This window comes from Gopherus evgoodei, chromosome 11 (assembly GCF_007399415.2).
Source record: "Gopherus evgoodei ecotype Sinaloan lineage chromosome 11, rGopEvg1_v1.p, whole genome shotgun sequence".
NCBI classification, from domain to species: domain Eukaryota; kingdom Metazoa; phylum Chordata; order Testudines; family Testudinidae; genus Gopherus; species Gopherus evgoodei.
The window spans coordinates 18,340,252-18,362,902 of NC_044332.1; the positions used below are offsets into that span (position 1 = coordinate 18,340,252).

Genomic DNA, 22,651 nt, shown 5'->3' on the forward strand with positions numbered 1-22,651 from the left:
GAGCCTGGCTGCCGAAGAACACTGTGGGAGCTAAACCTCTTGGGGGAGTACAGAGAAAGAACCCATCCTTGAAAACTATTGTCCATGAATTTCACATCCGTGAGCATCTTCAGGTCTGGGCCAGTGCACGTGTGGGGATTGAGGAGAGGGGAACAAAAGGGTGATCAGTTAATGTCACAGTGGATTTTAGAGGCTGTGGCCGCAGAATTTGGTCTCCCCGTGCCATGGAGTCCAGGGCGCCCTGACTACCAGACATGGATTCATTATACTATGCATTTATAGGAGAAGAACATTGAGGCATAGAGAGGTTAACGTCCAGGGCTGTACATTAGATGGGGCCAAAAATGTGAAGGGAAACTAGAAGTCCTGACCCCTGCAGCCACAAAACTGATTAGCTTTTATTCCCCCGAGTAGAGGGGGATCCTGGATGGTATAGGGCCTGTGCAGTCAACTCTATACCACACCTTCCCAGCCCCACTGGTGCAGCTGGCATGGCTTGGGGGGAGGGGAAGAGTGTGACTAGAGCACCGTTGGACTCCAAAGATACCTAGCTCCTTCGAGGCTAAGGCTCAGTGCAATCTAGAGCAACCCTTACGCTACTCTAACTTGCTCCAGAAACTGAGCCAGCCCATGGCCAACTCAGAACTGGGAGGACATAAAGATGGCTTCAAGCCACCTCTGCTCTACTCCAGCCCGGTCCCAAGGATCTAGCACCAGGTCTCTTGCTTTAATTACTACATCACACTGGCCCAAGGTAGGCTGAGGAGATAGCAGAGGTCTGGAAAGTCAATTTAGCAACTCAACTAGTTAAGGAATTCCACTCATTTGTCTTCAAGCATTAACAAAACCAACTTGTAGCATTAAATGTAGTTCTTCCTTATGCTGCCGACTGCTATAAATAGCTGTCAGTCATTCAGTACATGCATACAGTACACCAATGTTATCGGCTCTGTTTTACTGGCTCTTTGTTTTCTGGAAGTTTATTTTATATATAGAAAAATGCTCTGCTAAGATGAAAAAAATCCATCCTCTTAACTACATTACTTTTCTGGTCTCCCTTACGTTCTCCCACACATCCCACACTCTCTCCTTTCTTTCATTCATTAGAGCCCTAGTTCTAAAAAAAAAGCGCCTTTCTGTTTCTGTCAGGTTCGTGTGCACTTTGTTTTATGCATGACTTGGGATGCATATCATTGTAAGTCTGATTCAGACTACAGGCTCTGGGACATTTTGTTTGTGTGCAACGTGTGCTGACGTTCACCCTTGTGCTGCCTACACACTACCACTCCACCCTCCCAGCCACACAGCAATTTCAGGATTTAACATTAAAACCAAAGATTTAGTTAAGTAAGAACAAAAATCATAAAGGACAAAAGTAGAAAATAATATGTCTAGAACCCCTAAGTCTGTGGCCCTGTGCCACAACCATGTCACAGATACACGGTCCTCTTAGAAATCACTGAAAAATATGCCAATATGGACTTGTTTTTCATAGATTCCAAGACCAGAAAGGGCCATTATGACTATCTAGTCTGACCTCCTGTATAACACAGGCCATAGTATTTCAACCAAATGACTCCAGCATCAAGCCCAGACCTGCTGGTTGATGTAAAGCTAGACAGACATCCATTTTTAAAGATGGAGAATCTACCACCATCAGGTGATGGAGAATCTACCACGTTCCCAGGGAAGTTGTGGTAATGGTTAAAAACTTGCTCCTGAATTTGTCTAGCTTCATTCAGCTTCCAGACACTGGATCTTGTAATGCCTTTTTTGTCAGGGTCAAATGTTCCATATCTCAAATGGGGTCATAGTTTATGCACACTTGACTGGTACTATCAAAGCCTGACCCACTTGCTGAGATGTTCGTTAGACTTACCACGGCCCATGCACCCACACTGGGTTATAGTTAAACTGTCTGGGTTTTTCAATCTGCCCTTGTAGCAAGCAGTTTTGCTGGATATTAAAAGGACATTAATCTAGGGGAACATGAACTTTGTCCTGCCAGGAGCCAAAGGGATGCACCTAATTAGCACAAGGACAGGTTGATTCCAGCTATCCTCCTCCTTGAAATAGAGGTGAGATCCACGGCGACCACAGGTCCTACTACGTAACACTCCATCTTGATTAGTGTGCCCATTCTCTGCATTGAGATGGAGCAGTGCATGATGGGACCTGTAGCAGTACCTCAGCAGTAAAGGAGATGGTGGCCCAGAGCACATGTATGGAGTAATAACAGTCGTAGCAATAAGACTTTCTTGGCAGCCTTCAGATTATTAAACCTCTGCTTTAGCCTGAGACTCAGCCTTTCTCGATCACTTTCCCCATCTAGAAACCAAACACTGGGATTTACTGTTAAGTCACAGTGAACAAATCAGTGCATGTGAACACGGGATGGAGGAAGAGGAGAACTGCTGGTATTTCTATCACTTCTGGGACACAACAATCAACCAGAAAACCACTGCTTTCCTCCCTGCCCCACAGAAAGCTCTTGCTCCCACTCCCTCCTACTGCCGGCCTGGCCCATCTGCCTCTCCTTTCCCCCTCACCAGCCAGGCCCTGGGAGGTATTTAGCTGGTGATAACCTCCTCCTTCAGTTTCAGCTACTGGGAAGGGTGTTCTTGGATGAGGGTCTCCAGCCAGTGCCGCCCTTCTACTTTTGCCTGCACGTGGGCTGCGGGGTTGAGTGTGTTGGGTAAAATCACAGCACTGTTGAAGTCAATGGAAGTTTTGCCATTGATTTCAACAGGGCCAGGATTTCGCTCATTATTTTTAGTTCATGTCCCAGTCTCTCTCTGAATGCTCTGCAGAGGTTCTCCACAAAGGGTACAGAGAGCCCGACCGAGATGCTATGCCAATATGACACAGTCTCAAAGGAAGCTTGTAATAGGATAGAGCCCAAGAACGCAGGCTGGTTAGTGCCTTTAGGAAAAGAAAGTACATTATATAGCAGCATACAGGAATGGTCTGTGTAATGGTTACAAGGCTTTAGATCATTGGGCTAGAATACTGTACCAGCTTCTCACCAAGGCTGTGGGTCTCAGTGGAAGGATATATAAACAAGCCAAATACCTAGAACGCTTACATTAAGAATATCACCATAACTATAATATTAGCTCATTGTTAACTCTGAGGGTGCCTCTTCTAATGCTAATAACTTACAGGCTGGTCCAAACCCCACTGAAGTCAATGGGAGATTCTCTGGCAACGCCAGTGGGCTTTGGATCAATTTCATCTGGAGCCATGAATCCCAAAGCACTTTGCAAACTATTGACAAAGGAACGGCTTCACCAATCACTGTAAAGCAGTTACCTCTGGGGTGAACCCAACACCTTTTAACAGTTCCATGCAATAGTTTAGGAGAGATGGTCAGGAAGGATATTATAACCAGCTGAAAATAAAGGGGCCATTTTAAAACAGGCAGAATGCCTTTTAAAATAAGGATTCCTGCTTTTCCTTTTTTGGAGTTTGACAATCTACACATTCACTCATGGAGAGGTAGTGAGCCTGAGATACTGAAAAAACGATGAAAAATCTTCCCCAAAAGAGGACAGATCACATTTTTTCAGTGTAGAAAACAGCATCCCTGCTGAACCAGAAACATGTTTAATGAGCAGGCACTATCTCTGAATTCCTCTTCCTTTTGTTTTACTCTGTAGGTTTTATCAAAGAGAAGAATCCCATTTGCTATTCTTTAGACTAGCATTACGCTATTAAATGCATCATTTCACCTTGTTTCCCTTTTATTGAATGTCAACTTCCAAACTCCTGGTGACAGTTGTTCTTCCAATTCTACCGCCTAATTTCCTTCTCCTTGCAAGCAGGCCTGCTGCCACTGTACCTCACTAATAGCTTTGGCATCTGTACACTGGAAAGCACCCATCTTCATGATAAAATAAATCATTGCCACCCCTTTCATTATTGATTCACTACCAATTTTTTTTGGTTAAATCTATTGGTGGTTACTCCTTGCTCCTGGGTCCTACATTTAAGCTTTATTGCGCCTCCCTGGGCATTGTGAAGCAGAGCACTTTATCCGGTCTTATTTGTCTTGATAATGGGTTTCCGAACTTTAATTAGACATGAGGTAGCAAAGCCTGCTCTGCTATCTTCTCCCCTCCTCTCCACAAAGAGTGCATAGGCTAGTGCCCTCTGCTGATGGGAAGGCATATTACACATTTACAGTTTCTCCTGTCTCGTAACAGCGTACGTTATTTTCATATGCACGCACACTGATTAAAAAAATAAAAAACAAAAATGAAATCATGCCATCAGAGAAATTACTCAAATAAGTGCCATTTTACCTGGAATGTAGAAGTTCTCACCTGGGAAAGCTGTGATGGGTTCTGCAAATGGAAAATAATATTCTGATTTTAGAAGAGAGAATGTTTAAAACAAACAGAAGATCACATTGGATGCGTCCCTAGTGACTTATCAGTGACATCTCCTCGAGCCCGACATCAGCATCTGTGACCACTGTGACTAAATGGGGAGCCCTAATCCAGTAGTTCCCAAACTTTTTACTAAGGTGACCCACCAACTGTATATAAATTCCTGGGTGAGGCCCAAAATCATACACCAGCATCCTTCTCCTCCTCTGTTGCGTTCTCCTGGCCATGTGAGGAGGCACTCACCACCTGCAGCAACACCATCTACCCTGACAATGGTGCAAGTGATCCTACTACACGCCCGGAAAAAAAAAAGGTTGAAATCAGAAACTGCACATTCAGTGACAATGGGCTAAATGAAACAGACTACAAAGATAGGCTTGCAAAATGTGCTGATAAAACAAATGCCCATTTGTTATCAATGAAGTTATCAATCATTACCTCTCTAGATACTATAAGTGGCTGTTGAAGGGGGTATTGTGGAGTTACCTTGTTGTTGGAGTTATGGTAGGCTTGCCTTGACAGGCCAGGGGGGCTACGTTTTCTTTTGCATTTAAAAGGTGGTAACTCTATCTAGCAAACACTGCAATAACTCACAGGAGCCCCTCAATGGAAGCAGGGGTGTGGATTTCACAATACTGAAGAGGCCTCTCTTTCATAGACTTTAAGGCCAGAAGGGACCATCATGATCATCTAGTGTCACCTCCTGCACATTGCAGGCCACAGAACCTCACCCACCCACTCCTGAAATCGACCCCTCACCTCTGGCTGAGTTACTGAAGTCCTCAAATCATGGTTTAAAGACTTCAAGTTACAGAGAATTCACCATTTACACTAGTTTAAACCTGCAAATGACTTGTGCTCCACGCTGCAGTGGCAGGGCTGGCACAACCCATTAGGCTACCTAGGTGGTCGCTTACGGTGCTGACATTTGGGAGGCGGCAACTGCGGTGGCCGGATAATCGGCCGCCACAGTCGTCGGTGGTATTTCGGGGGTGGGACCTTCTGCCACCTCTGTCAGAGGCACCATTTTGGGGGCAGGACCTTCCGCCGCCTAAGGCGCCAAAAAGGCTGCTGGCGCTGCTGTGCAGAGGAAGGCAAAAAAAAACACCCCAGGGTCTCTGCCAATCTGCCCTGGAAGAAAATTCCTTCCCAACCCCAAATATGGCGATCAGTTAAACCCTGAGCATGTGGGCAAGACACACCAGGCAGACACCTGGGAAAGAATTCTCTGTAGTAAATCAGAGCCCTCTCATCTAGTGTCCCGTCTCCAGCCATTGGGAATTTTTGCTACTGGCAGTTACCGATGGGCCACATGCCATCAAAGCCAGTCTGAGATTAGCGTGAGCTAAAAAGTTGGATTTAGATCCAGACTTCAGGGTACAATATGCCCCAAATTCAGAAGTGTTTGAATTCAGGGATTCACTCATCATAGAAATAGGAGCCTGCTACCAAATCCCAATCTGAATCAGTGTTCAGATTCCAAAACACCCTGAAAGGTGGGTGGTATTTGGATCTGGGGTCTGGGTTCCAGCCCATCTCTAGTTTCAATTTTCACAGGCCACATCACTTCTGGCTAGCCATGCATCCCTCTGTCTTACAGTTCCGATAAACAAAGGAGCGTGATTTTTGCAGTTACTTTGAAGAAGTGATCTGTAACAAATTACTGGATCTGAAAAGCAACAATCAGTGCTTAGCAGTGATTACTTGCTCTCAAAAGTAATAGATTTCTGAGTATTTTTAGATTACTTCTGCATTACGCCTGAGAGTCATAGAACCAGGCTGTGGCTGTATAGAGCACTGTGAAATCATCGCTCAAGTTCAGAACACGAGTGACAGGTTTTCGAAAGGAAAAAATTATTGAGAGTTAGAGTTCTTTTCAGGCTGAAAAGGAATCAGATTACTTCCCAGGATTACATTTTAAAAACAGTAGCCTGTTACCCGTGTCAGTTATTTTTATGGTGCTGACAAAGAGGGAATGTGGTATGCGCATATTGTTTCATATTACTATAGTGGCTTCAGAAGTTACCCTACAGCTGAAATAGCGTTACATTTTTCAGTTAAAACCATTTAAAAATCCCTTTGTCAGGCATAATCAAAACCAAAATATCACCATTTACTATTAGGTTCATAGGTCCAGATTTAAGTTCCTGAAAAGATACAAGTAAATCTATGTAGCAGTTTGAAGCAATTTTTAGAGCTAGTGTCTAACATTTTTTGGACCTTTATGACTTACAAAGGGCTTTGTTTTAACACTTAAAGCTTTTCTTACATGTGGATAAAAACAAAATATTAGCTAATCAGGCAAGTTTGAGTATTTTAAAAAAGCTAGAAAAGAAAAGTTATTAGTATTATTCATCATTCGCATTTCTTTCTTATGCTATGGACGCCATGCCATGTTTGTCAAATGCCAACACAGAATTTTTCACATGCAACATTAGCTCTTTTGGCACGAGGGCAAGCGGTCAGTAGAGTTCAAAGCTTCAAAGAAACTTGGACCCACGGAGCTCAGAACCACTCCAGGACAAGAAGTTGACCTCTATTCTATTCTATTCTATTCTATTCTATTCTATTCTATTCTATTCAAGCTCTTGTACTGCCCTCATCAACGCAGTATCTGAGCCTTCCAGTGGTGCATTAAGCAACGTGACTAACAACTGTTATGTGTGGTTCATTTTCTCGCTTGTCCTAGTGTCCTATCTTGCTGAATTTAGGAGGCCCCTGGCAACCTGTGCAGAGACAGCTTGCTGATGTGAACCTTTTTAAGTCCACCTTGGGCCACGGCCAGCTACAATGGAAAGACTCTGATTTCAGTCCGGTTAGGTGTGGCCAACAGCCAAGCACTTCTCCTGCTGCTGTACAGAATGGGAGGCCCACTCCCATGGACGTCTGCCAACACAGACCCCACTAATTAGATATTTTACATAGTCCAACTCTACCCACCACTCCTCTAGGGCCAGATCCTGCCATGACATTGAAATCAAAGGGAATGAACATCTTGGCAGACTCTATCCGATGTTCATTATCTGGGGACTGCCATTATCTAAATACAATAGAGGGATGGGTAGGCTAGACGGATGAACAGTTGAATTACCATTCCAGTGGTAAACCTCTAATAAATGTTTTTAAAGCTTATGTAGCTTTCATGTTTAATGAACCTGTCTACCTGACTTTTGCCCTGAACGGGGAAATGATGAATTCTAGCACAAGCTTCTCTTTCATTATTGTGTTAACACTGCTATAAAACCCCTCTGCTATTTATTTCTCATTAGAAAAGGCTCCTATTGAACCCATCAGTCCCTCCAAGCATGTAATGCTAACTGGCAGCTGGTTTCCTGTGTCTAGCACTTTCGTTTTAAATTTTGTGTATGTCCTTTTTCTACAGAGTGTTCCTTAATAACCTCACCTATTGTTTCAGCCCTCCTCTGTAGACATATATATTCCTCTTGATGCCTTTGACACCAGTACCTATGTTCCCTAGGGACTTATTTTCCCTGATATCCTTCAGATGCAAAGAGTAGCTTTGCTGAAATCCAACAAATCACTACAGCTCAGGCAGGAGAAGAGTTCCGGTCCCTTGGCAGAATCCTAGAAACAAAGGCTCTCATGAACTGGACTACTTTTGCTGCATGCAACTGTGATTCCTTGTTTCATTTTGTGCAGCTGAGAGGATACCAGAATCACCGGGTGTAATTCCATGAGCTGTGTTATGCTGGAGGTCAGACGAGATGTCACAAAGATCCATTCTGGCCTTAAGTATCTATAAGTCTGCGAGACAGATGTTTACGTACCCATACAATTCTCTAGGGAGATATCGGAGCCAATCCGGATGTCATCGATGGCAATTTCTCCCGAATGTCCTTTGCGTATAACACCATCGAACACAATCTACAAGCAAATCAGAACAGAAATGTCACCGTTAGGCTTCCACTCCCAAGCAGCACAAGCAGTCCTTGTTCCCCTGCGAGAAAGAGCCGAAAATGTGCTCCCCACTTTTCAGTCACACCTGAGGAGCTAATGGCAAGGGGCCAAATGATGGCATCCTTACCCGGTTTTACCAGTCCTCACTCTGGCAAAACTTCTATTGGCAGTGAGAGTTCTGTCTGAGTAGGGACTGAGTGAAAATTCAGGGAGTTCATCATTTGGCCCATCAGTTGACAGCTGGATTCCCAACTTGCAGTTTGTTTGAATAAAACTTATTTTTCAGGGACTACAAAACAAGGCAATTGACTTGGGGTTACATTGGTTATCATGGACTCAGCAGGACTGAATCAGCATAGTTCCAGTGAAGTCAATGGAGCAACATGGATTTATACCAGCTGAGGAGCTAGCTGATTGAGTTAAAACTGGACACGGGACATGATAAAAAAGAGGTTTAATACCTGGAGTAAGATTAAAGTGATAATATTAAGCTGTGAAAAATGCTGAGTGAAAATACCTGCATTATTTAAGTAATATTTAGTTAGTTATTTAGTAGCTGTGCATCATTTTTAACATGCAAAATACTATCTAAATGCCAGGTACCCTATCTGGAAGCACATTGCGTGCATTGATATTTTATTAAAAAGCCAAATGAATGCACACAAACCAGCAATACATCTCCAGGGACACCGGTACAAAGACCTTTGCTTCATGTTTGCAGTCATTGCTTCCTTTCCACTGATAACTTGAAGCCCAATCCTGCAGTCCTCACACAAGCAACCCTCCCTCCCCGACCTCAACTGGGAGTTTTGCAAGTCAAGACTGCAGGGTCAGACCCTAAATTCCACGGCGCAGGGACCATGTTTTCCCTTCTGTTTTGGACAATGCTGAGCACAGTGACTCAATAAGAAGTAAGAATAGGCAGCACATGTTCTCTGGCTAGCTGGCTGAGCTTTGGCCCGATCCTCTTCCTACTGACACAATGGAGGCAGGATCAGGCCGTTAAGTCTGCTTGCCTTGAATGGCTTCTGGTCTCAAGGTGCACACAGACCTGATTTCACCCTCTCCCATCCCCAACCCCCAGACTTGGAGCCAAGGTCAGGAACATGGTGTTTGCTTTTTTTTCATTCTCTTTTTCAAAGTGGGCTCCCTCCCTTCCACCTCCCCACCTTTCTGCTGGCAGGATTTGTTTGTGTTTGCTCCTTAGGGCTTTGTGTCTCTTGTCAGATTACCTGATAAACATCTAAAAGGAAAGGGAGGAAAATATTTGTAAAAGGGGAGATTTCAGGAATATAAAAGGCAACAGGACGAACAAAGCCCTAAGTCTGCGTATAAGGACAGGCATATTCTGAATAACAAATAGAGTGTTATTTAGTTACTATAGCAACATAAGAAATACAATGAAAACAGCTCTGCTCAACAACGTTCCCTAATGATGAATGGGCACAGCCCTTTGAAATATTGACATAACTATCACTAAAAGCCACTGGAAGCTGAGAACAAATGGCCCTTTATCATCTTACTTGATAGTCCATATCGTAGCTTGGCAGAATGATCCGTCCTTCTTTCCACTCATCCCCTTGGTCTTCTGAGATGATCCACAACAGCTTTTTCTCCTGGCTCGCTTCCCGCCACACCTGCAGCATTATCCCACTCCCGCCAGATGCTTGGTACCGGAACACCATGCAAACAGCACTCCTGGGCAAGTAGATCATGGGGCTGACGAGCCGAACACGCTGGTCCTCTCTTCTTCCACTGCTCTGCACCTGCAAGTAGCTTTTACTCTCTGTTCAAGGAGAAAAGAAGTAAAACCTGATCAGATCACTTGTTAGCATTTGTAATGAAAGTTACACCTTGCAGTTCTCAGCTGGGGAGGATAGCAAGCACAGCTGATGGCACTTCATAGTTCTCATCCAAAGGAGAAATTCTCCCATAGGAACCCAATGTTGTCCCAGAGGGTTGATTACATTTCCCCCTGTTAATTGGACCAATTTTCAAACCCAGGTAGTTAAGTTAGGGCACTTGGATCTATACCTGGATGCTCAAATGGGAACAAGAGCCCTAAATGGGTCTTTGGGTGTCCATGTTGATTTCAGTACCCAGGGGCAAAGTTGGGTGCTCTAACTTAGGTATTCAGGTTTGAAAATGGAGCCCACAATATATTCTTTGTGTGATGCTTCATCTCTTGGTTCTTCTAAAGGACATCAACTCATATTTTGCTTCATGGAGTATGCTGGTCCTTAGAACCAGGGGTGGCTCCAGGCACCAGCGCAGCGGTGGCTTCGGCGGCGGCAATTTGGCGGCGGGACTAGCGGACCTCCTGCAGGCGCTCTGCCAAAAGCCACCTGCCTGCCATGTTTGGGGCGGCAAAAAACATAGAGCCGCCCCTGCTTAGAACCTACACTGTGGACATTAAGGGGCACCCTTTTTAAGTATCATATAGTGATTGAAACTCAAACACAATTGTTTAGTGAGTCATTTGCTGTACAGAGCCAGGTGAACTTCATATTCAATTTCAAACATATTCCCAAACTGGGATTTCCTTTTTATTTGGAACATGAATACTGGGCTTAATTTCTACTGGTGCCAAATCAAAAAAATGGGCAGAAAGAATGAGTGTTCATTCTTGCTGCCCGTCCAGCATGAACTAGCTCAGAACATAGTCTCAGAGGATTCACAACATGGATCCCAACAAAATACCATGGGCAATATTTATGGCAAATCTGAGGTGTCTCTCATTTTAAAAACAAACAAAAACACTGCTGCACATTCATTCAGCACCATTTCATGGAGGGGAGATACACAGGGTGGTAGCTGTTGGGACAGAGAGACTAGAACAACAAACTGAAAACTTTGTTCCTGCTGTTGGGAAGTCTGAGACATAGCTCTGTGAAGTGACAACCAATAGTGACAGAAAAATTCAAGAGAAAAGATTTCTGTGAAAAGGTCAGGATTTTACAGGGACTGAGACAAAACTAGCCCTGCCAAGGGCTACATTGCAAACAATCCGGATAAATCAAGAGATATTACTAGGAGTTAGAAAACCTGTGCTGTATCAAGCATACACTCAGAACTTCCGTGGAGTTTAGTGTTTGAAAGAGAAATACCCACTGTATAATAAAAAGCCTGAGCAGTAAGGGAGATGTCTTTTTTGCCAGCAGCCATAGTGTGGTAGGATACCAATAATGACACTGGAAAGCATAAGCCAAAGATTGATGTAATTAGAACAAGTTTCAGTGCAGTTATAGTCAGAAGAAATGACTCTATAATAATGACATTGTGAGAGGTTTCATATTTATGCTGCCTGAAATTTGCTTAGCTTACAAGCTTGAAGTTGATTTTTCTAACCGCCAGCATTGCAAACGCATCTTACTATCTGGATATCAAGCTTATCAAGCTGTGTTCTTTGTGACTCCTTTCATCACCAGTGGTAAGCACTTTGCAATCAAAACCTAGCTGACAATTTTGTTGATGATACGTGAGGCAGAATAAACCCAGCTCTCCGTTTTTCCATGCTGTAGCTGGATTGGCCCTGAAGTGCAAATAAGAGATCAAACTTGTTTTTGTAAGAAAAATAAGCAAATATGACTCAGACAGTATTAAACACCAGAAGCAGGTGTGTTGAGTATAGTGATGCTTTTTTAAAACACACAAGTCACTTTTCAGGCTATAACTACATAACAATCCCTAGGGAGGAGGAACAGATAGCAGTACTTATAAAGGCCAACCACATCTGATCACACAGGTGAAGTCCACAGATGTAACTGGACTCGGAAATGCATGTAGCAGCAAAAGGCCTTTGGCATGGCACTTGGCTGGGTTGATCTAGACTATTCAATATCTTTATCTAACCCATGGCATTAAAATAAATTCCACAAAAGAACCATGTGGTCCACTCTATGCGCTGTTCCTGCAATACAGTATGTGGAAGCCCTGGAATTCCGAAATACACTGAATTTTGAGGGAAAGTTACTGCTGATATTACTGCAAAAAGAACAGGAGTACTTGTGGCTTTTAGAGACTAACAAATTTATTTTGAGCATAAGCTTTCATGCGCTAAAACCCACTTCATCAGATGCATAGAATGGAACTGTACTTTATGTACTCTATAGCTGGTATGTGTCATTAGCATACCATGTGACAGCCCTTTTCTCCTTTCCTTCACTCTGACATAGATACCACAGACTAAGGGTACGTCCAGACCCTTAGGGGTAGCGATCGATTTATCGTGGATATTGCAATATATATCGATCCCCGAACGTGCTCCCCGTCGATTCTGGAACTCCACCGGAGCGAGCAGCAGTAGCGGAGTCGATGGGGGAGCCACGGACATCAATCCTGAGACGTGAGGACGAGAGGTAAGTCGGAATAAGATATGTCGACTTCAGCTACGGTATTCCTGTAGCTGAAGTTGCGTATCTTACATCAACACTCCCCTCCAGTGTTGATCAGGCCTTAGTGATGTGTAGTTTCCTCTCCCTACTGCACTCCTGCTGTCTTAGCTCCTTTGACCTTGATGGGTGGGATTTTGAAAAGTTCTTATTTGGCCTAAGTCTGCTCCCATTGAAGTTTTAGCACCAATATCAAGAGAAAAATTAGTTCAACATTGAGCAATTTGAAAATCAGACCAAATGCATCTCCAGAACTTGAAACAGAGACCTGTAGATTGACTGAACTCAGGTTTCAAAAACACCAGAAGACAGATCCCTCCCCTCCCACCCAAAAAAACCCATACAATCAATTTTTTACTGCTGCTGCAACAGTTAAATGAAGTTAAAATCAAATTTTGTCTGATCAAAATACTCAACTTTTGTGTACTCCCTGGACATATGATCAAAAAGTAACAGAGACACATTCATTCCTTGAGAAATTCCACTGACTTCACATGAATTTGTCCACTTTGTCCATTTTAATGCAAACATCAGCAGAGAAAAAATCACAGAGTGTTTGCCAAGTCCCAGCTGAATGAAAATCATTTGAAAAAGTACCATGCTGTTCTCTAATGGAGGAGGGGACTAGTGATTCACTACAGAGTAGTGGTGGAGGAGGAGAAGATGCAAGAGATAAACAAGTGGAGGAAGAAAAAAGAACAAGCTGTACTTCACGCATATGCAGTGATAAGATATAATCAGTCGCCAAGGTCTCCTGAATTCAAATTCTCTTTCTATAATTCACCACCAGCCTTTTCAAAGGAAGAACAAAATCAACCAAACAAACAAACAAATACTCTCAAAAGAAAAAAACGAACAGCAACAGTATAATTATCTTGAAGCTAAAACTGCTTCCCAGGCAAGTCACCCAGTCAGGAATAAAAAACACCACTTGGATTTCTGAGTTTTTAGCACTTTCTGAAAACGGAATATATTTGACTGTATCCTCATCCTCCATGTGTTGCTTGACTTCTTAGACTTTGATCCTGCCATGAGATCCTTGTGTCCTGGGAGAGATCCAGTCAAGTTAACGGGGCTCTGTCTGGTATCAGGGGCTGTCTGGTGGATCCAATTGCAGAACTGGTGCCTTGAACTGTAAGCTGTTCGGGGTCGGGATGTCCTCCTATGTGTTTGTACAGTATCTAGCACAATGGGGCCTCGATCCTAAATGTGGCCTCTGCATACCCAGCTTCCCAAAGCTAGAGTCAATCCTCATTTAGGAATCTAAATAAAAGTGGCCTCATCGAGTGAAGTACTGAGCAACCCTATTTCCCAAGGTCTTGAAGATGGTCAAAGGTGCTCAAAAAACCAGGAGGTTGCATAAATTACAGAGTTGAAGAAAATATGGCACCAGCACCTTGCTGGTCTCTTTTTGGAGTGATAAAGTGCTGTCTTGACTCATTTGAACAATACCAAGCAGTATGATTCACAGATGTGCTCATTCTTTGGGCAATTCCACCAACTGCTCCCCTGCAGCTGACAGCGGGTTTTGTTGGGATGTGTTTTTGTGCTTTATAATGCAGTTTAGAGAGACTACTTGAGCAAAGGCAGACATTACTTGCTATGCCATTTGAACATGAAGCTAGTGGGTCATTCTAATGGCTGGAGGGACCTTAATGAAAAGCCTTGTGAACATGCTGAGACCAACTAAACAAGGCCACCGCAGAGCTAATTGCTGACGCAGCATGTCAGAGCCTCGCTGTTCCACTAGTTGATATTTTTGACACAGTTAATGGAAGGCTTGCAGCGCAGAGAAGACACCTGAAAGAAAATCTCTTGTGTTGCTAAAACATTTGAAGAAAAACTATACAGAAGATTTTATTAATCCTTTCAGGATCAAAAAATGCATTTCAGCCACTTCCCTGGCTCTTTGATTCAAAGCATCTGTTCTTGCTAATGACACAGTCGATAAGGCTCCCACAGAACTGGGATCAGAGGTTCAAAAGGCCAGTTCACAGGACAAATATGTTCAGGCATCTTAGCCTACTGCTGTTTCTGCAATTGGTGCTTCTGTCACTTCCCATGGAGATTTATGGATGCATCTGGATTTAGTAGAGCAAGAGCAGCGTGAACATGCAACTATCACCGACCAGACAACAGCATAATCAATTATATGTGCACCTTAGTGAGCCCCAGATCAATCAGAAGACTGATCCTCCAAACAAACCATCTGGAAATCCAAACAAACCATCTGGCCAACACGCACTTCTTTTGGCTAGCACCTTCCCCTCCTACTAGCGAGCCATGTGAGAGAGTATTAGGTGCAGCAGGAGATGAAGTCTCACAGCTCAGGTCATGCTTAAATCATGTTGGTACAGCAGCTTATCTCACAAGGTCAATCTGTCTGTACTTGGTTCCTGAATACACAACAATTGGCTCCCAAGAAAAACAGATACAATGACTGGTCACAGCAGCACATCTGGAGGTGTTGAAACAGAACACGTTGGGTCGGATATAGACAATCAATTACCACAATTCTCAGTCCAAGTTTCCTCTTCACTGGAGATTGTTGACTTAACAATTGCTATTCTTATGCAGGATCTTTGCATTCACCTAGACCTCTTTCACAAGTCACTGCACTGACCATTATTACAAAGCTAACTCCTCTGGGACTTTCAGTGAAAGCACGGTACCTCACCAACATCTGCTTCATATTGGTTAAAGCAAATATATTCTCCTGCTCCTTTAGGTCTTCATGTCCTGCTGCTAGTTGCAGAGCTTTGCTGTCTGTGATTTCCATCACTAGGTCATATTCACAACTACCAGTTCCATCTGTATCTATGTATCTATAGCTAGCTCCTGCTCTTCCAAGCTTGCAGTAAATGGTCCAGTGGACAGGGCACTGATCTGAGGTTCAATTCCCAGCTATGCTACTGACCTGCTGTGTGACCCTGTACTTAGCTCTCCATCTGTGAAATCCTCCCCTACCTCCCAGGGGTGTTGGTAAGCTAAAAATTCATACTGATTGTGGGGTTCTCCAATATGAGGGCCATGTAAAGTCTGGTTGTGGGTGCTCAGTGCCTCAGAGGCTCAAGTAGTAGTTAGAGCCAGATGTTTATGATACATGTTCTGCTCAATATTTGCATGAGGATCACCTACAAACGAATGGAAACTGCGCATTTTTGTATGTATCGGATGTGTGTGCGCCCAGGGTTCCACACACCAATCTGTGTGCCTACACACTTTTACGCATGCACAACGAAATACATCAGCCCACAAATAAAGGCATTACGTGCACCATCCAGGCATCCGTTTTTGTTGACACATGTTGGGCACGCAAATGTTTCAAAACCTGGCCCTGGGAGTCATTCGCCACTGAGCCATTTTCATGAATCCATGGGATGAGCCAGTCCACTACCTAACATTTTAAAAAATCCTCTTTGCTTTCCAAAGAATTCTCCTGCCCAGTTTTACAGGCAATATGTGGACGTTTGTACGTGGAGCAAAGGAATGCAAACATCCATGTATACGCTACGAAAGGAAGATTGGCCTCTGTGTATAAGCCTAGGGCCAAGTACTCCTGTCACTGAAGTTAATGGGAGTTTTGCCAGGCGTTCAGGGACAGAGTGTGACCCTGGCTGTGCTGCAGTGCAGGAGGGTAAGGGACGTAAGGAGTCCCTTTCTCCTCGGCTCAGGCTACCTGCATCACAGGGGGAAGGGAGAGGCCGCCATTGCAGGGCTGCTGCTCTCCCTCTTGTGCATGAGCATGGGGAGTGGCTTGAGCAGCTTAGTTGGTGCACCAGGTGAAGGGATCAGCACCGGGAGTAGGGCTGGGAGCAAGGGAAGAATCAGCAATCAGACTGTAACTCACTATGTGGTTCGGGGTCTGTTCTTGGGGCAGTGCAGCTACTCACCTCCACCTTAGTTGGAGCGTTGGCAAAGCTCGCAAGGATCAGGGTCTATTCGTGCAAGTTAGGACTGGACGGCTCACTTGGCTCCAACTGAATCAGTGGCAAAACTCCCATTGACTTCAAAGTGATTGGGTTTGGCCTCAAAGAGTCAAACTGTGTCACCCTTACTGACATTGGGCAGGATGTAACACTGCAAATACGCCCCCAAACTTCACTGGGACCTGTCCTGGCATCAGGCTCTAATCAGCACAAGCAACGGTATCACAGTCTGGCCCTATTCACAGGACTGGCCCAATCCTACTCCATGGAAATTAACAGCAAAGCTTTTATTGATTCAGTGGGGCAGGACTGAGGTCCAAGCACCTAAATTCTCATAGACCGCGATAAAAAATTAGCCCTTAAAAACTCCGGAGGAATAACACAAGGTTGGTAAAAGGGTCACCGGCAGCTTAACTATGGCCCAATATTTGTGTTATTTTTACAAAATGAGCTCTTGCAAAACCTCAGAGCAGTGTAAACATTTCCCCATTGGAAAGATTTTTAAGCAAATAAACCTTCCCCTGTTGAGTCTGCAACCCAAGTACAGCAGCACTTCAGCCCCCCAAAGTGAAGCAGGCCACAGACCAAAAACCACAGTGAAATTCTCTCCATTGATTTTCATGGCTCAGTCTCAGAGAAAGTACAATAGCGGAAAAGATACACTGTAAAAATCCTACCCATTAGTTTTGTAGAGTCACAGGTGTGGTTAGCAATGGTGGATTCATACAGGTGCTTACTTCCCATACGTAGGGCTGAAAAACCTTTGCTCACTTGGATAGATAGAAATGGAAGTATAAGGGAGGGATGATAGGATTTCTAAACTGACAGTGTTCTTGTAACATCTTCTAATAATTTCCTTAACAACTGTAAAAAAGTCTAAACATCCGTGGTCCAGATTCTCAGCTGGCGTATTCCGCTGATGGCAATGGAACAAGACTGATTTATACCAGCTGAAAATATGATGCCCAGTATATTTTCAGACTCCTGGCAGTCACTGAAGATGATGACTTTGGCAGGGCTCGTCAGCACCTACCCTACCCATCTCAAGACATCCAGCTTAACAACTGGAATAAGTGGGTTTTTCTTCAGGTCTCTCAAGGCCTGGATCCTGCCCCACTAACACCAATGGGCATTTTGCCATTGACTTCTGGGGGAGCAGGATCAGAACCTCATTGAAACCTGATCTTGTTGCAAATTGTGGTAAATTCCTTCAAGACAGCTAACGGGGGAAATCTGGGAAGCATGTGAAAATCCAGAGAGAAAAAACTGCAATCCCTCTTTGGGGCATGACAGTGGAAGAAACTGGGTTCCTTTGCCCCACAAAAAGGGAAATAGCAGCTGGTGTAAGAACAGGCTTCTGCTGAGTTGAGCCGCTTGGCTCCACTTTCACCAATAGGGATAGCTGAATTTGTCATTGGAGGTTTTAAGAGATGACATAGAGACAATCCATGTCGCTAAAAGCACAAGGAACATGGTGCTGATAAAAGAAACTTCAAGGTGCCTGTGAGAGTATCTCGGAAATAAAACTAGTGGAATGAAAGCAGAGGGTGTCTTGGCAGTCTCGAGGACCCATTATCCATGCCAAAGAAGAGGAATAATTGTGAGCACACACATAAAATGAAATGGGAACATATCTAAGGAATCTGAGCCTGTCTTTCGACAGACTTTTCTAATCAAATGCTTTCAGATGCTATTTCAGCATGGCCACTTCCTCCTTCCCATGCTCACTCAGCCAGGGCCCCTCCTTTTAATTTAATTTTTTTGTTTTGCCATCTGATGAAGAAACAGAAACACATTCCACATACCTCTTAAAGACACAGTGCATTTCTTTCTATCATGGGAGAGCCAAGCATTCCAGGTCAGCACCTTAAAATTTAAGGATCTCCAACAACTTTGAACCCCTCATTAGCATGTGCCCTGCCTCTAAACTAAGCATAGCTGCTCTCCTTCACCCAACTGCTCACCCTTTGTAGGAGCAGGGGTTCAGAAGGAAAGACCACCCTGAACAAAAAGGACTTTTCATCCTTTCTTGCCTGGTGTCTGATAATGAGTTTCATAAGTAGAAGCAAAATGCCGGAGGGGGTGACTAGAAAACCATCAGAGGAATGAAGGACTGTGAACTAACAATACAGCTACTCTGCTCCCAGTCAGCAGGCTACAAGAGGCTCTTTTTAACATTACAGGTCTCTTTTTAAAGCCGGAAAAAGCAAATAGTTGTTTCATTTTGTGTTGTGTTTTCCTTCCTAATTTCTTAAAGCGGGAACAAAGTAAGACCCAATGGTCCTTTTTTGTATAAATCCCTTTATATTTTTCAGTGCAGTGAAAAGCCAGACACGCTCAAAGCCAGGTGGCTCATACATGATTGTGTCTGACATTCTTCTCAAAACAACAGGGTGTAACTGATCAACATGGCAGGGCCAGCTGTGATTCTAAAGCCACTGGCTCTTCTCATGGACTCGGCGCTTCAGGTGAGAGTGGCGGCAGAGGGAGAAGAAGGGGCCAGCACTACTTTGGGGAGCCAGCTCGCTTTCTGGTAGCCTTTGTCATCATGAAGCATTCCAGGCTCAAAAAGAGACCTAGGCTCTATTCACAGCTCTGCCACTGATCTGCAGCGTGATCTTGGGCAAATCACTTCCTCCCTCGACGCCTGTGTTTCCTCCTTGTCTGTCCCATCTGTTTAGACTGTAAGCTCTTCAGGGCAGGGACTCTCTTGTCTCCAAACTCCATGGGGGGGCTGTAGGTGCTACTGGAGAGACAACACCCACCTTGTCTCTCTAATATCCTGGGACCAACACGGCTACCGCTACACTCTAGCTGCCACTGTAATGCGAACAACAATTACTTAGAGAAATCTCTCTGTGGTGGCCAGCTGCAAAGCTCACTAAATCAACAGAAAGACTCCCACCGGCTTTAGTGGGCTAGGGACCAGGCCCTAAGGACTAGAGGGACCTGCAATGCAGAAGTAGCAGAGAAAAAGAGAGGCAGGGTAAGAAAGTGAAGGACAGAGGAAGAAAACTCCATTAATGTTGCAGACACACAGAGAAGGCCATATCCTCTGCAGGAGCATCACTCATCCCAGATTGTCCCTAAACAAACACATATGAGTCTTTTAAGAAAAAAAGGGCAATTAATTGTAGGAAGACTCAGGGGAGAGGAAATGAAATGAAAAATTGAGTCTGAGTTATAAAAATAAGTAATTTTTTTTCCTACTTGCAGGAGGCTTATTACATTAATTAAACATTATTACAGCGAATGAGATGGGGAGGGTTCTTAAGCCTGGGACTGGCGGTAAGTGTTCTCTCCTGTTGCCTGAGGCCCCAGTGATCTTCAGATATTAATCTTCTCAAGCACTCAAAGGCTGAAGAGATAAACACTCAAAATATGAAAATGTGTTTCTCCATTTTTCACACTGTGACCTGTGTCAAGCCAAAGAATCTGTCAGATGTCCAGAGAGCCTGTGCTTAATACAGTGCTGATGGGGGTTGTAAGAGATCTGGGCGTCCTATTGGTCAATTGGAAAAAGTGTGTGCGCGTGCGTGTGTGTGTGTATAAGTAAGAGTGTGTGCACACGCATATATGTGTTTAAGAGTGAGGTGTGTGCAGAGGTGTAGTGGACTCTCCTCAATCAATGTATTTCATATATATATATATATATATATATATATATATATATATATATATATATATATATATATGCATTCCTCTTTGGCTTTGCCAGCCAGGTGTTCCCTATGCTGCCTTCTAATTGGCTGTTAGAACTGTCAGTCTGGCCAGTGCCTCTGTCATGTGGCTGACAGGTTGAATGTTTTGGTTTCAACACTGAAATCTATTGGTAAGAGCCAATGGGAGGGGTCAACTCGATCCATCAAATCCTCATGCTCTTTAGATACAGGCATTAAAGTCCTTGTGCCTCCATGTGGCATCTGGAACAGAAGTAAAGCTGGGTGAAATATTCATCTGAACCTCAAGTTGACTGAATGGGACCCTTGAATTTCCTGCACAAAACTCAGCCCATGTTCATCAAAATTAAGTGAACACAGGTTCCAGTTATGTGGAAGCTGGTGAACCTGCTTTGTACCCCAACGACATTCCTCCAACGTCATCTCAGGTAAGAAGATGGCACAGGTCCCAGGGCTGGTTCCAAGTTACAGGGATAGGGAACTTCTGCCTCCAAGCAAACTTGCAGGGCTTGTCTCACTTCCAATCTCTGCAAACAAATCTTAGCAAAACCCTTCTTCAGCTAAGCCCTGCAAGGCTCACTCAGTCCTAGTCAGAACACCAAATTCTCTGTTCCCACAACACAGGCCTATGCCGGAACAGATAAAGAGTAAAATGTAAGCAGAATTTTTTGTATCTTTAGGTCCTGGTGAGTTCAGTCCCAACAGATGACTTAAGTCTATCCCTTCAACCACAGGATGCAGAATAGCTGAAGTCAGGCTCTGCCCAGCCATGGACTTATTATGATGTGTGTGCCCATAGCAAGAGGTGGGAAACACACTGTGGGTAGTACTGATGGGCCCACAGGAGAAAATCTGGATCAGGAATTTGATGCAAGTCCAAACTTCCCTATATGGAATGGGGGAGGAGACTCGGCACCAGGCTGCTTGGTTTAAGCCCATCTCTAGCAGAGAGTTAGTGTAATTCAGTGACATGGTTATCGGACCACAAAGCAGAATATCCAAAGAATTAACAAAGGAAAACATCCACTTCTGCACAATCTCTACCACTGTTAAGCAGCGTTGCAATAATCTTTTCCATGGAGAAAATGTCATAGCCTTTCCCCCCTTCCCTTTATAATGTATGAATTGGCTTACCAGGTAAGGACCCGGTGCTTGGTCCTGAATTGCTGAACCAGGTGCTTCTAGAATGGAAAGACCACGTATAATCTGTTGCAGGGTCATTAGACCAACCACACAGGTCTTCAGCGAGGTCAAAGTTGCAATTGAATCCTACAGGAACCTGGGCATCTTATAAAAGGAACATAACAAAATAAAACTTGCTTAAAGAACAACCTGCAATAGAGGGATGTTATTTAAAAACCAAAATAGCTGGCAAGTCATAAATACTGAAGAAAGCATGAAATCTCTCCCTCACAGATGCTTTCAACCTATCTCATGTTTCGTCAGCTTTGAGGATCAGCCTTAAATTCTGCATCATCAAAATGCTCACATCAAGTCCTTCAGCTAATCCACCAAACTAAGCAAATATAAATGCAGGCACCAAATGCTTCCAGGCTCTAATCAGCATCTTCTCTTCATCCCCTGGAGTGGCCAAATATTAAATTCCTTCTTAAATGTCAGAGACGAATGCTTCCCAAGTGCCCTTGTGATGCAGTATAGTTCCACTCTGGCTCCAAAAAAAGAATCTCGAGTGCCGCAAAAGCCCAGCTATCAAGTGACAGATCTCAGCATTCGTGCCAGAAGAGAACAGGATGCCTGGAATTATGAATGGTCACCCCGGGTCAGTATCCACTAATGAAAATGTAACCTATGCAGCTATGAGGCAGCAGGGTCTAGTGGAATAATCCAAGGGATGAGAATTAAGAGAGCTAGGTTCTATTCCCAGCTCCACCGCTGACTCACTTTGTGACCTTGAGCAAGTCACTTAACCTCTCTGTACCTCAGTTTTCCCTTCTATTAAATGAGGACAATGCTTGCCTATCTTTGCATAGTGCTTTGAAGTCTCTGGACAGATTTCATTCTCAGCTCAAAGCATTATTATATGATGTGAACAGAGCCCTCAGTAACAGAACTTTGGGCAAGGATAGCTCTTGGGCCACAGGGGCGGGTGTCAGAGGAGGCTTGAAGCTCAGGCCATGTCTAACACTGTGTGGCAAGCCCATGTGTGACTCTACAGCATGCCAGCTTGCTGTGCAGTAACATCCCTACGGACACTGCTCTAGCACAATGAAAGTCCCGGAGGAGGCTTAGTCTTGGAGAGAGGAGGCTGCAATGCCATCTGAGCAGGGAAGTCACTGCATGAAGGCTCGAGAAGGGACTTCGGTTGTAGAGCAGCACTCTGA

General features: G+C 44.1%; 1 protein-coding gene across 1 annotated transcript in view; it reads right to left on the minus strand.

The window, feature by feature from the left end:
• The window catches only part of NRP2 (neuropilin 2), a 104,142-nt gene that overhangs the window by 7,648 nt on the left and 73,843 nt on the right, over nt 1–22,651 (minus strand). Inside the window, 4 exon segments of the mRNA XM_030580306.1 lie at nt 4,305–4,346; nt 8,180–8,276; nt 9,833–10,095; nt 21,444–21,596. Coding sequence (XP_030436166.1) covers nt 4,305–4,346; nt 8,180–8,276; nt 9,833–10,095; nt 21,444–21,596 — 555 coding nt within the window.